Here is a 15,310-nt window from a genome sequence, read left to right as displayed (position 1 = left end):
TTTTAAAAAAGATTTTATTTATTTATTCATGAGAGAGAGAGAGAGAGGCAGAGACATAGGCAGAGGGAGCAGCAGACTCCTTGCAGGAGCCCAATGTGGGACTTGATACCAGAACTCCAGGATCACGCCCCAAGCCAAAGGCAGATGGTCAACCACTGAGCCACCCAGGCATCCCAGACATTATCTTTTAATTGTGTTAGACCATTGGTGACTTTTCTTTAAGATTTATTTTATTTTTAAAAAATTTATCCATTCAGGAATCCCTGGATGGCTCAGCAGTTTGGTGCCTGCCTTCTGTCCAGGGCATGATCCTGGAGTCCCAGGATTGAGTCCCATGTCGGGCTCCCTGCATGGAGCCTGCTTCTCCCTCTGCCTGTGTCCCTGCCTCTCTCTCTGTGTCTCTCATGAATAAATAAATAAAATCTTTTAAAAAAATTTATCCATTCATTTGAGAGAGAGAGAGAGAGAGGAGGGGCAAAAGGAGAGAAAATCTTGAGCAGACCCCATGCTGAGTGCAGGGCCTGACATGGGACTCAGTCCCAGGGCCCCAAGATCATGACCCAAGCCAAAGGCAGACCCTCAGTCATCTGAGTCACCCAGGTACCCCTATTTTTTTTTCAAGATTTATTTATTTGGGGGAGGGTAAAAGGAAAGAATCTTCAAGCAGACTCCCTGCTGAGCACAGAGCTCTCTAGCTCACCACCCATGAGGTCATGGACCTGAGCCAAAATCAAGAGCTTAACCAACTGAGCCATCCAGGTGCCCCTAAGACTTTATTTAAGTAATCCCTACAGGGCAGCCCGGGTGGCTCAGCGGTTTAGCGCTGCCTTCAGCCCAGGGCCTGGTCCTGGAGACCCGGGATCGAGTCCCGCATCGGGCTCCCTGCATGGAGCCTGCTTCTCCCTCTGCCTGTGTCTCTGCCTCTCCGTCTCTCTCTCTCTCTCTGTGTCTCTCATGAATAAATAAATAAAATCTTAAAAAAAAAAAAAAAGTAATCCCTACACCTAGTGCAGGGCCAGAGCTCGTAGCCCTAAGATCAAGAATCGCATGCTCTATTGACTGAGCCAACCAGGTGCCATTGACTTCTAAAACGATTATTGATATAGTTCGATTAATATATACCTTAATATTTTGTGTTTTCTGTTCTCTTCTTTTTCTTTTGTATTCCACCTTTTTTCCACTTTCTCTTGCTTTCATTGAGCATTTTACCTGATTCCATTTTTCTCCCCTTCATTCTTAGAATAACAGTTATACATTTTTTTCTTTTTTACTAATTGCCCTTGAATATACAGTTATATTCACAATTAACTTTTCTTTTGAATGACCATAACACTTCACTAGTAGTATAAATTCCTCATAACTGAGTATTTCCAATTCCTCCCTCCCTGCCCCTTTGTAACATTTCTCTCCTTCATTTCATTTATCTGTAAGCTATAAAATTAAAAAATACAGTGTTGCTAGTATTATTCTCTTTTATTATTTTATTTATTTTTTTTCCTAGCCCTATTTTAAATGAAGTGTTATCTGTCAGATTAAGAAATTTTTTTCAAGGGTACCTAGTTGGCTTAGATGGTTGGGTGTCTACCTTTGGCTTGGGTCATAATCTCCCAGGTCTTGGGATCAAGCCCCACATTGGGCTTCTAGCACAGCTGGGAGTGTGCTTCTCTCTCTCCCTTTGCCTTTCCCCCTGTTTGTGCTCTGACTGGTCTCTCTGTCTCAAATGAATACATTTATTATTTTTTTAAGATTTTATTTACTTATTCATGAGAATACACAGAGAGGAGAGAGAGAGGCAGAGACACAGGCAGAGGTAGAAGCAGGCTCCATGCAGGGAGCCTGACGTGGGACTCGATCCTGGGTCTCCAGGATCACGCCCTGGGCTGAAGGCGGCACTAAACCACTGAGCCACCCGGGCAGCCCCTCAAATGAATACATTTAAAAAAAATCTTTTAGAAAAGAATTTTTTTTTTCAAATTAAGGATGTTTAAAATTTATTCCTTCTGAAATGCTCATCCTTCATTTTCCTTCATTTTGAAGAAGTTTCTTTCACATTTTTTGCAAACCAGGGGTACAAATTCCCTCAATTTTTGTTCATCTCAGAAAGTCTTTATTTCTCCCTTACTTGCTAATCAAATGGTTGGCTCCATTGGCAACCAGACAGTTTTGCTTCACACAATTCTGAGCACATCCTGGGCTTTTTTTTTTTTTTTTTTTTTTCTGCCACCACTTTAAATATTTCATTCCACTTTCTTGCTTGCATGGGGTTTGTGGGGTGGGGTGGGTATGAATTAATTCTTATCTGTTTCTCTATAACTAAGGTGTGTTTTTCCCTCTGGTTTCTTTCAAGATTAAGTTTTTTGGGCAGCTTGGGTGGTTCAGCGGTTTAGTGCCACCTTCAGCCCCAGGGCCGTGATCCTGGAGACCCGGGATCAAGTCCCATGTTAGGCTCCCTGCATGGAGCCTGTTTCTCCCTCAGCCTGTGTCTCTGCCTCTCTCTCTCTCTCTCTCTCTCTCTCTCATAAATAAAATCCTTTAAAAAAAAGGATTAAGTTTTTTACTATGCTGTGGGATTTCTTGTTTTGTTTTATTTGAAGGCAGACAATGTACTGAGAAGGAACTGAGGTAAATACACCTTTAAAAAAATAGGCCTTTAGTGTGATGTTTTATCTGGCCAGGTGTTAGTCTGTGTTTGTGATTTGTTGTACCTGTAAGTGTCAGAGACTAAAACTTCCTCTAGTGTCCTTTCTTTTTGTCTCTCTTGTAATCTTTGGGGTTCTCTAGAGGCTTCTCAAATATGGTCTGAAATGTGCAGTTATTTGAGCATATTCCAATGCCTAGTAGACAGGAGCTCAGTTGGTGTAGAGGTAAGTATGGGTGGAGGAGAAGTAGTCTGTAGTCATAGGATTTAGTCTCAATCTTCCAGTGTGCATGGGTCCTCCGGCTATCAGCATAAATACGGGGAAGATATTTGGTCTTTGTGCATGCTTCCTACCAAAGATCTCTAAAGCTCTTGGAATTTCCTGAGTGGTAAGGGTGATAGAGTATGTTTTCTTCTAATGAGGCATTTCTTGGTGGGCTCCTTCATAGCTTCAGGATGGGAATTGGACAGCAGAAACACTAGGCTTTAATGGGAGGCTTAGAACTTACAGCCCCAGTTCCCAGCCTCTGGAGAGGGAGGAGTGGCTGGAGCTTGAGTTAATCACCAGAGGCCTTGAGTTAATCACTCGTGCCTACATAATGAAACTTCTATCAAAACCCTTAAAGATGGGACTTAGAGAACTTCTAGGTTGGTGAACACGTGAAGATGCTGGAAGGGGACAGCTTGTGGGGAGAGAACATAGAAGCTCCAAATGATCCTGCCCCCTAACTCTTGTGCCCATTCTTTCCCCTATGCATCTCTTCCATTTGGCTGTTCCTAAGTTGTATCTCTTATCATAAACCAGTAATTGTATAACAATAACAATAATTTTAAGTCAAATGCTTTCTTCAGTTCTCAGAATTGTTGTAACAAATTATCAAACCTCAGGGGGTTTCTGAGGAATCTATGGATTTGTAGGCAGCTGGATGGAAATGTCAGTAGAGAAGGCACCCCATTTATGGCTAGTATCTGAAATTGGGCAGTTTTGTTGTAGTGAGTGCTTAATCTGTGAATCTCACATTAAGTCTGGATAGTGTTAGTATTACTGAGTTGAACTACTGGACACATAATTGGTAATACAGAGTTAGGAGCATTGCTGTTAGAGGAAACGCCACATACTTTCTATCAGGAAGGAAAAATCCTATCAGTCCCATCGCTGTTGCATGTGCTTCTCTATCCTTCACCCTCTCAGGCCAGTAGGCTCCAGGAAAATCCCAGTCGTGCTCTCAAAAAATCGATTTTAAGAGGACAAGCCTTGTTAAGAACAGAATATTCTGGACATATATTTTTTTAAGATCGTATTTATTTATTTGACAGAGAGATTGTGTACAAGCAGGGGAGTGGCAGGCAGAGGGGGAAGCAGGGTCCTTGCTGAGCAAAGAGTCTGATCTCAGGCTTGATCCCAAGACCCTGAGATCATCATTACCTGAGCCAAAGGCTGACAACCAACTGAGCCATCCAGTGGCTGGACATATGTGCTCCTGTACATATTTTTAAATGGCTACTTTTGGGGTCTCTGACTTTGGAGAGAGTAGTTCCCCCTATGACCTCAATTCCTTACATGTCTGACCAGAAACCAGGAGTCTCTGACCCTGTTTTCTGATGTTTGCCTGCTGGTAGCTTTAAACCTTTATTCCTCCTTCTTCCCCTTGCACTTCACCTCTGTACAAGGGGACAAGACAGCCTGGCTCTTCACTGCTTTGGCACTGGCAAGATACTCAGTTCACTGAAGGCCCCGCCCCTGTACCTGAATTCTCACCCTAGCCCACTCCCAAATGTCAATAAAAAACCCAACCAGGCTCCTTTCCTTGCTCTCTCAAGGCATTTCTCACCTGCTTGAGAGGCCTGCCCTGCCCTCCCTGTACATTTCCATTATGAGAGAAAGCTTTTCATATCCTCTTGGTGTGTGTGTGTGTGTGTGTGTGTGTGTGTGTGTGTTGTTAGTCGGGACATCTGAATCAAATCTTGGGTGGGAATCCACCTTTCTCTGCAAGTGACTATTAGAGTTACAGAAAAGGTAACCTGGTGTATATATTGCAATATGTTTTTCTTAATTTATTGATAAATCTTCACATCTTTGCATACCAATACATGTCACCCATTGTTTTTAAAAGGTATGTAGCCAATTCTTTTCCAAATAGACATTTGTTTGCTGCCCAAGTCTGTGAACTAGAACTCAGATTTCTACATTACAGGGCAAAAAAGCATAACAAAGTTACGTACTTCTCCAAACTTAAAATTTTTATCATCAAATATATTTATAAAGTAATAAGCATAATGCATTATTAGAAGATTTTGTGGTAGTAACAATGTAATAACTTTGTAATCAAGATTTATAAGTGGGCTTTGGGTAGTTGTTATTCTCCTGATGTTACTCTCCATCCTGCACTATATATGACCTCTGTCTTGATTCTTTATTCTTCATAACCTTTACTGGCCTTTTTCCACTGAATAGTATTCTTTTAGTTTTACCTTTAAATACGTATTAATGAAATTACAATCAAAATGTGTTTTGGTTGGTTCTTTGCAACAGTATGTTTCACAAATGCTTGTATCTTGAGGCTGCAGGCCATCCAAGTTACTCATCTATTGCAGTGGTTATAGTGCTTGAGCTTTTTCAAGTTAAATTTTTACTCTCATTAAAAATGTAGCTCCAAAAAAAAAAAAAAATGTAGCTCCTTGGGATCCCTGGGTGGCGCAGCGGTTTAGCACCTGCCTTTGGCCCAGGGCACGATCCTGGAGACCCGGGATCGAATCCCATATCGGGCTCCTGATGCATGGAGCCTGTTTCTCCCTCTGCCTATGTCTCCGCCTCTCTCTCTCTCTCTCTGTGTGTGACTATCATAAATAAATAAAAATTTAAAAAAAATGTAGCTCCTTGGGGCAGCTCCGGTGGCGCAGCAGTTTAGCGCCGCCTTCAGCCCAGGGCGTGATCCTGGAGACCCGGGATCGAGTCGAGTCCCACTTCAGGCTCTCTGTATGATGCCTGCTTCTCCCTTTGCCTGTGTCTCTGCCTCCCTCTTTCTCTCTGTCTCTGTGAATAAATAAATTAAATCTTAAAAAAAATAAAATCAGAATTAAAAAAATGTAGCTCCTTTCATTCTTGTATCAGTCTACCAAGTGCATATACACAATAAATTCCCTGAACATTGGAGAAAAATTGTAGATCATGATCAAGTTCAAATTGACAAGAAATGGCAGTGGAGCATCTCAGTTGACATTTCCTCTATTCGTGCATGATTTATGTATTTTTTGACTGGTCATAAACACATGACATTATTAAATTAAGTAATTTTTGTCCTAATCAGTATGAATTATAATATTTGCTTGGCCTTTTTTTCCCTATTACTTAGCAGATGGACTTTTTTAAAGATTTATTTATTTGGGATCCCTGGGTGGGCAGCTGTTTAGCGCCTGCCTTTGGCCCAGGGCGCGATCCTGGAGACCCGGGATCGAATCCCACATCGGGCTCCCGGTGCATGGAGCCTGCTTCTCCCTCTGCCTATGTCTCTGCCTCTCTCTCTCTCTCTGTGTGTGTGACTATCATAAATAAATTTTTAAAAAAGATTTATTTATTTATTTTAGAGAGAGCACAGCAGGAAGGACAGAGGGTGAGGGAGAGAGAATCCCAAGCAGACTCTGCACCCAACCCTGGGCTCAGTCTCACAACCTTGAAATCATGATCTGAGCCGAAACCAAGAGTTGGACACGTAGCCAACTGTGCCACTCAGGTGCCCCCACAGGGACATTTTTTCATATGTGGTCTTTCATCTTCTGTTAAATATGTTTTGATTATTTTCTAATTTTTAAAAAAACTGTATGTTAAGTCTTACTCTACTCACTTTTAGTATTGCATGTATTACAGATAGTTTCTAATATCTTATTTTTAAATTTCTTTAATTTGTATATGAACTGTTCAATCTCTTGTTCCAGATCTTTTTCCCTTATGTGAGAAAATTCTCTGTATTTTTTAATCAATGAAGCATTTATCTGTGACTTCTACAAGTGTTCTAGTTGTATCTTTCACATTTAAAAGTACAATGAGGGATCCCTGGGTGGCGCAGCGGTTTGGCGCCTGCCTTTGGCCCAGGGCGCGATCCTGGAGACCCGGGATCGAATCCCACGTCGGGCTCCCGGTGCATGGAGCCTGCTTCTCCTTCTGCCTATGTCTCTGCCTCTCTCTCTCTCTCTCTCTGTGTGACTATCATAAATAAATAAAAATTAAAAAAAAATAAAAAAATAAAAAAAAAAATAAATAAAAGTACAATGAATTGGCGATTTTCCATGATATAGAAGTGAATGCAATGCATTTTCCCACTTAGATAACGGTTTGTCTTTGCCCCATATATTAAAAGGATTTGTGATGTCTGCCACTGTTCTACAGTGCCTGATGGGTCCTTGATCAGCTTTCAGTATTTAATGCTGGCCCATGTAAGATACTTTTCCTTTCCCTTGGTCTGTTTTTCTCTCTGTTAATACTATGCTATCTGGAATAGTATAGTTTGAAAATTTTTGGTATATATTAGGCAAGCCACTCCTTTGTTCTTTGGAAGACCTTGACCTTTTTAAAGATTTTTGTTTGTTTGTTTGTTTGTTTGTTTGTTTATAGAGAGAGAGGTAGAGACACAGGCAGAGGGAGAAGTAGGCTCCACACGGAGCCCGATGCGGGACTCGATCCTGGGTCTCCAGGATCATGCCCCAGGCTGAAGGTGGCACTAAACTGCTGAGCCACCCGGGCTGCCCAACCTTGACCATTTTTGACATTTTTTCCTTGTGTTAGGTTTGGAGGAATAGTATTTGTTGACCCCTAAAAAGTCTCTTTTGGGATTGATGGGATCTTATAAAGATATATTTTGGGAGAGGAAACACTTTGGGAAGTAGAGTTATTTCTAAGAATACGTGCCGTATTTTCATGTTTTTCATTCTCCTTTGATATTCATTAAAAATTTAAATCTTTTTCTATTAGAATTATTAAATATCATTCATTAGTCTTGTTTTGTATGTAGTTAGATTTATTCTAGAGGGGAAGAGCATTTGGAAGAGCATGCACCTCTTGATATTGTGAATGTGTGAATTTGTGAATTTGTGAATTCACAAATTGTGGGGTGTGAATTTGAGCCCCACATTGAGTGTAGAGATTACTTAAAAATAAACTTTATGGGGATCCCTGAGTGGCTCAGTGGTTTAGCGCCTGCCTTTGGCCTAGGGACATAATCCTGGAGTCCCGAGATCGAGTCCCACATCAGGCTCCCTGCATGGAGCTTGTTCTCCCTCTGCCTGTGTCTCTGCCCCCCTCTCTCTCATGAATAAAGTAAAAAAATAAATAATAAATAAATAAAAATACATAAATACATAACTTAAAAAATAAATACATAAACTTTAAAGATATGTAAATAAACTTCTTCTAGAGGAAACCAGATGCAAGCTTCAAGATGTTATCTCCTATTGTAATCCATTGTAAGGGATCAATTGCCCAAGCAACAAGCTGTGACAACACATACAAAATATTGTCTTCCAGGAAAGCTCATTATAGACCCAGTGCATAGGTCACATAGGCACCCTCACATAGGCTGTGGCTATGCATAACAGAAGTTCATACTCTTAGAATGAAAACAAGAGTTTGGGATACATCATATTCTTTGCATAAACAGTTTTAGCACACGACTCAGTGTGACTCAACTCTCATCAAGTTGGTGTGGTCCCTCTAAATCTTGGCTCCCAGATAGCAATGAAGGACAAATACTGTGAGCAGGTATTCATAAGGATCAGCGGTCTCAAGCCTGCTGGTAATAGTCATTCTCTTCTGCACACTAGGTAGTGGGATATTATAATGAACAAGAACTGCAGGCAAATAAAATATAAAGAGTATTTAGAGCCAACCCAGGTAGCTCATTTTACTCCTTGGATCTACCAAGAAGTATGGACTACTCATTCTGTTTTCTTAACCAAATGGATGATTTCTGCCATCCATATTATTTTGTGGAAGCCTTTTCTCTTATCACCTGCATGTAGACTGTCAGGGGGTTAATGATCTTTTTCAGAGATCAACATTTAGGAGAATGAATTAGCTGAGGGATACCTATGCCCAGACGTTAGGCAGTCATGCTCCTGTGCCCTACATGAAGGCACAGAAGTGAGAAGCATCCAGTTTTGTCTTCTTTTAGAGAAAATCTTTTTTGAAGATTTTATTTATTCATGAGAGACAGAGAGAGAAAGGCAGAGACACAGGCAGAGGGAGAAGCAGGTGCCCGCTTGGGAGCCTGATGCAGGACTTGATCACAGGGTCCTGGGATCATGACCTGAGCCAAAGGCAGATGCTCAACCACTGAGCCCCCCAGGTGCCCCTCTTTGTGTGTTTTATAACAAGGTGCATTCCTCATGAAATGATTGTGACTTTCAAATGAACTTCCTTGCACATTGCAGCTTTTATTCAGTTCCTCAAGCTCAGCAGGGCCTGAGGTACACTGTTATGGTTCTGCCAGGAAAAGCTCTTCTAGCATCTTATCCTCTCAGTATATGTGCATATATATGCTAAAAATTGGCAAGAAGCAGCTCTGAGGCCTGAGTGTAGGGATTTGGTAGAGTTCTGAGTTATGATGCCTTCTTATTTTATACCTGAGCCATAATGTCTGAATAACTTTCTAGCCCCATGAAATGGGACAAATAGAAAGGAGTAACTGAATCTCCGACAAATATTTGTATAGACAAGTTGAAATTAATATTGTCTACCAGATGTTTTCATTCAGCCAGCTACATCTGATGACTGCTAATGTCCTGGAATACTTCAGGACAGTATAGCTAGCTGGCCCTAGTTATAAATTGGATTCCCACTGGCCTTCTGACCTTACATGTTTGGCATTGGAAATAGAAGGAAAAGGGCAGCCCGGGCGGCTCAGCAGTTTAGCGCTGCCTTCAGCCCAGGGCATGATCCTGGAGACCCGGGATCGAGTCCCACATCAGGCTCCCTGCATGGAGCTTCCTTCTCCCTCTGCCTGTGTCTCTGCCTCTCTCTCTCTCCTCTCTGTGTATTCTCATGAATAAATAAATAAAGTATTTTTCTTAAAAAGGGAAAAAAAAGGAAATAGAAGGAAAAGCTCCCAATGCTTCACTGTGTTTTTATTCATTAAAACTTTACTCATGTGGGGCACCTGGGTGGCTCAGTCAGTTAAGTGTCTGCCTTCAGCTCAGGTCATGATCCTGGAGTCCTAGGATCAAGCCCCACATCAGGGGCTCAGCAGAGAACCTGCTTCTCCCTCTGCCTGCCGCTCCCCATTTGTTCACATGCACTTTCTCTGACAAAGAAGTAAAATCTTAAAAAAAACAAAAAACGAAACTTCATTCCTGTGGATGTGACCCTGTGCTTCATAGAGTACTATGTGATATGGTGGGTAATAAGGAAGGAGATGAGTTTGTTTTTTTTTTCTCACAAGGAATTGATGGTCTTAAAATGGAAATGTTTCTTTCATTTGTATATCATTTCTCTCATTCTCCAACATGCTAGGGATTCTACCATTAGAGAGCAGGGAGACTTGAAGTGAACAGAGTAAAAAGGTAGAAATAGTTTTTGTTGTGTTCATGATGCTACTAAATTTATGAGGAAATGATTGTGTATAAAAAGTGAGAATTCTGATGACTAAGCCATAGAATATTTTGAGATCACAGAATCATGTTAACTTCTTATGAATTGACTGTATTAAGGATCTTCTCTTTATCTTTGGAATTTGCAAGTTTCACTATGAAATGCATTGACTGTAGATTCCTCGTGCTGTCTCATCCAACCTCCTCTACATGTATGTGGGATGTTTTAGGACTCAGTGGCCTTTGAGGATGTGGCTGTAAACTTTACCTTGGAGGAATGGGCTCTGCTGGAGCCTTCACAGAAGAAACTCTACAGAGATGTAATGCGGGAAACCTTGAGGAACCTGGCCTCAATAGGTAAGGATGACAACTTACTTTCGCCTTGTCAATTAGAGGACAAGTTTTTCTCTACCCGGGTGTGGTCCTGGAGACCCGGGATCGGGTCCCATGTCGGGCTTCCTGCATGGAGTCTGCTTCTCCCTCTGCCTGTCTCTGCCTCTCTCTTGCTCTCTCTGAATAAATAAATAAATAAATCTTTAAAAAAAAAAAGGGAATGGGGAAAGGGAATACTTTGGTAAATCAGGTATGGTCAGAGCTCACCATAGACTTGTAATAATTCTATACTTTATTGTTCTTCTGGGTTTTCATTATAGGGAAAACATGGAAAGACTATAACAGTGAAGATCAGTACAAAAACCAGGGAAGAAAACTAAGGTGAGTTGCATTCACAGTGGAAGGCAGTGTCCAAGGGAATCTTTGTATATTATGAAAATTTAAAAACAAGCAGACACAAGATGGCCCAGCATCGAATGTATTTTTTTTCTAGAAAATGTTCACCAAAAGTGTATTCTTAAATGTGACATATCTTCAACATTTGCAAAATAGTTCATTTGGAAATATTATTCAGAAACTCCCTATGTTGGATACCTGGGTGGCTCAGTAGTTAAGCATCTGCCTTTGGCTCAGGGCATGATCCTGGAGTCCCGGGATGGAGTCCCACGTCAGGCTCCCTGAATGGAGTCTGCTTTTCTCCCTCTGCCTATGTCTCTGCCTCCCTCTCTCTCTCTGTCTCTCATGATTAAATAAATAAAATCTTTAAAAAAAAAAAAAAAAAAGAGGGCAGCCTGGGTGGCTCAGCAGTTTAGCACCTCCTTCAGCCCAGGCCATGATTCTGGAGACCCGGCATCAAGTCCCATGTTGGGCTCCCTGCATAGAGCCTGCTTCTCCCTCTCCCTGTGTCTCTGCCTCTCTCTCTCTCTGTGTCTCTCATGAATAAATAAAATATTTAAAAATAAATAAAAATTTAAAAGAAACTCCATATGTGACTACCACTATTTTTTTTCACTATTTTCATATAATAGTTATGGGTAAGCCCTTTTGCAGAATATTCATTTTCAAACAATTCAGACAGGTCAGAAAAACCTGCCCTTCCCCTGTATATAAATGGTAGCAATGTAATTCTAGGGGCGCCTGGGTGACTCTAGTCGGTTAAGCATCTAGCTCTTGGTTTCAGCTCAGATCATGATCTCCCTCCTGGGTCATGGCATGGGGCTCCATCTCAGTACAGAGTCTGCCTCAGATTCTTTCCCCTCCCCCCATCCCTCTGCACTCACCCTCTCTCTTTCTTTAAAATAAATAAATAAAATAAAAACAACGTAAGTTTAGTATTTAGTAATAGATAGGAAACAAATCAATAATAAATTCTGTTGTGTTTTTGTTTTTTCTTACAGAAGTCATATGGTAGAGAGGCTCAATCAAAGTAAAGAAGGTAGTCAGTGTGGAGGAAACTTCAGCCCTATTCCAAATCTTAATCTGAACAAGAAAACTTATACTGAAGTAAAACCATGGGAATGCAATGTGTGTGGAAAAGTCTTCATGCGCCATTCTTCCCTTAATAGGCATAAGAGATCTCACACTTCACCTAAACCATACAAGTATCAGGAATATGGAAAAAAGCCTTATAAATGTAAAGAATGTGGAAAAGCTTTCAGTTATCTCCAACCTTTTCAAAAACATGAAAGAAATCACAGTGTAGAGAAATCTTACAAATGTAAGGAATGTGGGAAATCTTTTAGATATCGCCAGTCTGTTCGAAAACATGAAAGGACTCACACTGGAGAGAAACCCTATCAGTGTAAACAATGTGGAAAAGCCTTTAGATATCATCAAACCTTTCAGACACATGAAAGAACTCATACTGGAGAGAAACCATATCAGTGTAAGCAATGTGGAAAAGCCCTCAGTTGTCCCAGTTCCTTTCGAAGTCATGAAAGAACTCACACAGGGGAGAAGCCCTATGAATGTAAAAAGTGTGGTAAAGCCTTTAGTTGTCCCAGTTCTCTTCGAAAACATGAAAGAACTCACACTGGAGAGAAACCCTATGACTGTAAGGAATGTGGGAAAGCCTTCATTTCTCTTGGAAGCTTTCAAAGACACATGATAACACATACTGGAGTTGGACCTTATAAATGTAAGGAATGCGGGAAAGCATTCAGTTGTCCCAGTTCATATCGGATACATGAACGATCCCACACTGGAGAAAAACCCTATGAATGTAAGCAATGTGGTAGAGCCTTTAGTTGTTCTAGCTCCTTTCGAACACATGAAAGAACTCACACTGGAGAGAAACCCTACCAATGTAAAGAATGTGGAAAAGCCTTCCATTGGCTCACCACTTTCCAAGTGCATGTGAGAACTCACACTGGAGAAAAACCCTATATATGTAAGCAGTGTGGGAAAGCCCTCAGTTGTCCCACTTCCTTTCGAAGACATGAAAGGACTCACACTGCAGAGAAACCCTATGAGTGCAAACAATGTGGAAAAACCTTTAGTTCTCCTCTAGGTCTTCAAATACATGGAAGAACTCACACTGGAGAAAAACCCTATAAATGTGAGGAATGTGGGAAAGCATTTGTTTCTCTCACAAGTTTTCGGAGACATATGATGACACATACTGGAGATGGACCTTATAAATGTAAGGAATGTGGGAAAGCCTTCAATTGTCCCAGTTCATTTCGAATACATGAGAGAACTCACACAGGAGAGAAACCCTATGAATGTAAAATATGTGGTAAAGCCTTCAGTTGTTCAAGTTATGTTCAAGTACACGAAAGAACTCATACTGGAGAGAAGCCCTATGAATGTAAGGAATGTGGGAAAGCTTTTATTTATCGTACAACCTTTCGAGGACACATGAGAGTGCACACTGGAGAGAAACCATATAAATGTAAAGAATGTGGGAAGGCCTTTAGTCGCCCCAGTTCGTTTAGAAGCCATGAAAGAATTCACACTGGAGAGAAACTTCTTGAATGTAAACATTGTGGGAAAGCCTTCAACTGGCCCACATCCTTACATAAACATGTGATGAGAATGCACACTAGATAGGTAAATTATAACTGAAAAATACAGGAGAGTATTCAGTCTTAACAAAGTCATGTAAAAACACCACTGAAGAGAAATGCTATAAATGTAAGTAATAGGGAAAAGTCTGATACAAATTAATTCAAGTATAATACGCCAGACAGTTCACTACATGAAAGAAATGCTTCAAAAGTTAAAAAATAATGAATTTGATTCTGAAACTCAGTCTTTGGACTGCGGCTTCCAATTGTTGCTTTTTAGCTGAACATGAAGTTGAGACAATTCTGTAAGCACTGTTTAAGCAATAGTATGTAACCTTAGTGGATAGTGTTTTTTCCTTAAATCAGCTTATAAAATTTTTGTCTTTACATTTTGAAGTTAATTGGATCTATGGGTGAGTTAAAGTGTATTTCTAATATGTAAGGAGGGTTAATTTTTATATATTTTTTAATTGTTCAGTAAGTGAAGAGGCCATGGAAAAATGATATTTTGGGATTTGTTGTGATTTTCCTATGACCTCATGTCACAGGTACTGGATATTCCTTACTCATTATAAATATTCCTCCTTTCATATGAGAAAAGGATTCTTTCTTTTTTCTTTCATCAAAAAAAAAGCCTTATTTTCCTGGCTAATAAATAGTTGGCATAAATTTGTAAGTATGCAGAGTTTATCATAGAGTATAATCTCATTAGAATTGCTATTTACATATTTTCCCTTTACTCTTTGTCATTCCTTCTGTGATTTGGATATTACACTTTAAGAAACCTGTCTTCAGACAAGAAAGATAGAATTGGAGATGGCTCTCCTGGAATGTGTTAAGTTAGGTCAATGTGGGTAATACTGTGGCCTAATTTTCTAGAATCTGTTCTCTTTATAGTTTCATGTTAGAATTCACCAATAGCTTTACTTGCATGAGATTTGGAAGGCAGAAGGGAAGAAGGCCTTACTTTTTGGAGTCACAGTACAAGCAGTGATAGATACCATAGGAGTTTTGCATACATCTTCAAGCCCATTTGCTGATTCTTTGCCCTGCCATTCAAGAGTATCTTCAATACCACCACCAACTACTTAACTTCATTTTCTCAGAGTTGTAGGTTTCTACAGATGCCTCCACAAGTTCCACAGCAAAGATTAATACCGGTTGTATTTCCTTGCAAGCCTGATATCATGTGTCCACCAGGCAACAAATTTAGACTATCACGGTTGAGAATGTTTTTTAAAGCACTGACTTCCCTTTTCTCTGGATTGCATTTGTATAAGGTCTAATATATGTAGTAAACATCTTGTTCTGTTAATACTCCTAATGAATGTGTGTTCCTGATTCTACCAACACAGCTACAGTGATGTAGTCAAAAGGAACCATGTGATAGTTTTTTCCTCTACTGCATTGTACAGTGACTTCTGTGACCCAGCCCTTTCTTGTGAGAATAAGCACCTTCCTCTTGTCAGGCAGATTGTGTTTCTAATGACTCACAACTGGACTTAATTCTTCAATATATTTTCAGTTATGTTTGTATGTGATTTACAATTTTTTAAATCGAACCAATGTTTCTGTATGTGTTCTTTCAAAGTGTTTTATTAGCAGTTGTATATTAACATTCTTCATTTTCTGATAAGAGTATATTAAAACATCCCATTGCAATTGTGGATTTTCAAATCAACTTGTAATTTTGTCATCATTATACATTCTGAGTATCATCATGTGCATACAAGCTAAAGTATGTTTCCTCAAA

The 15,310-nt window shown here is 40.2% G+C and overlaps 1 protein-coding gene across 12 annotated transcripts in view; it reads left to right on the top strand.

Moving 5' to 3' along the window:
- LOC484933 (zinc finger protein 791) overlaps positions 1 to 15,238 on the top strand; it is a 47,322-nt gene extending 32,084 nt beyond the window's left edge. For 8 of the 12 annotated variants that reach the window (XM_038567167.1, XM_038567177.1, XM_038567168.1 and 5 more), the window contains 3 exons: positions 10,447 to 10,573; positions 10,870 to 10,930; positions 11,947 to 15,238. In XM_038567167.1, the coding sequence (XP_038423095.1) occupies positions 10,447 to 10,573; positions 10,870 to 10,930; positions 11,947 to 13,600 (1,842 nt within the window). In that variant the 3' untranslated portion in view covers positions 13,601 to 15,238. Of the gene's footprint in view, positions 1 to 10,366; positions 10,574 to 10,869; positions 10,931 to 11,946 lie in introns of all 12 variants that reach the window. The other 4 variants (XM_038567175.1, XM_038567173.1, XM_038567174.1 and 1 more) reach the window with 2 other exon arrangements.
- The last annotated feature ends 72 nt before the right edge of the window (positions 15,239 to 15,310 follow it).

This window comes from Canis lupus, chromosome 20, assembly GCF_011100685.1.
Source record: "Canis lupus familiaris isolate Mischka breed German Shepherd chromosome 20, alternate assembly UU_Cfam_GSD_1.0, whole genome shotgun sequence".
Taxonomy (NCBI): domain Eukaryota; kingdom Metazoa; phylum Chordata; class Mammalia; order Carnivora; family Canidae; genus Canis; species Canis lupus.
This window is presented reverse-complemented; position numbering and strand designations above follow the sequence as displayed.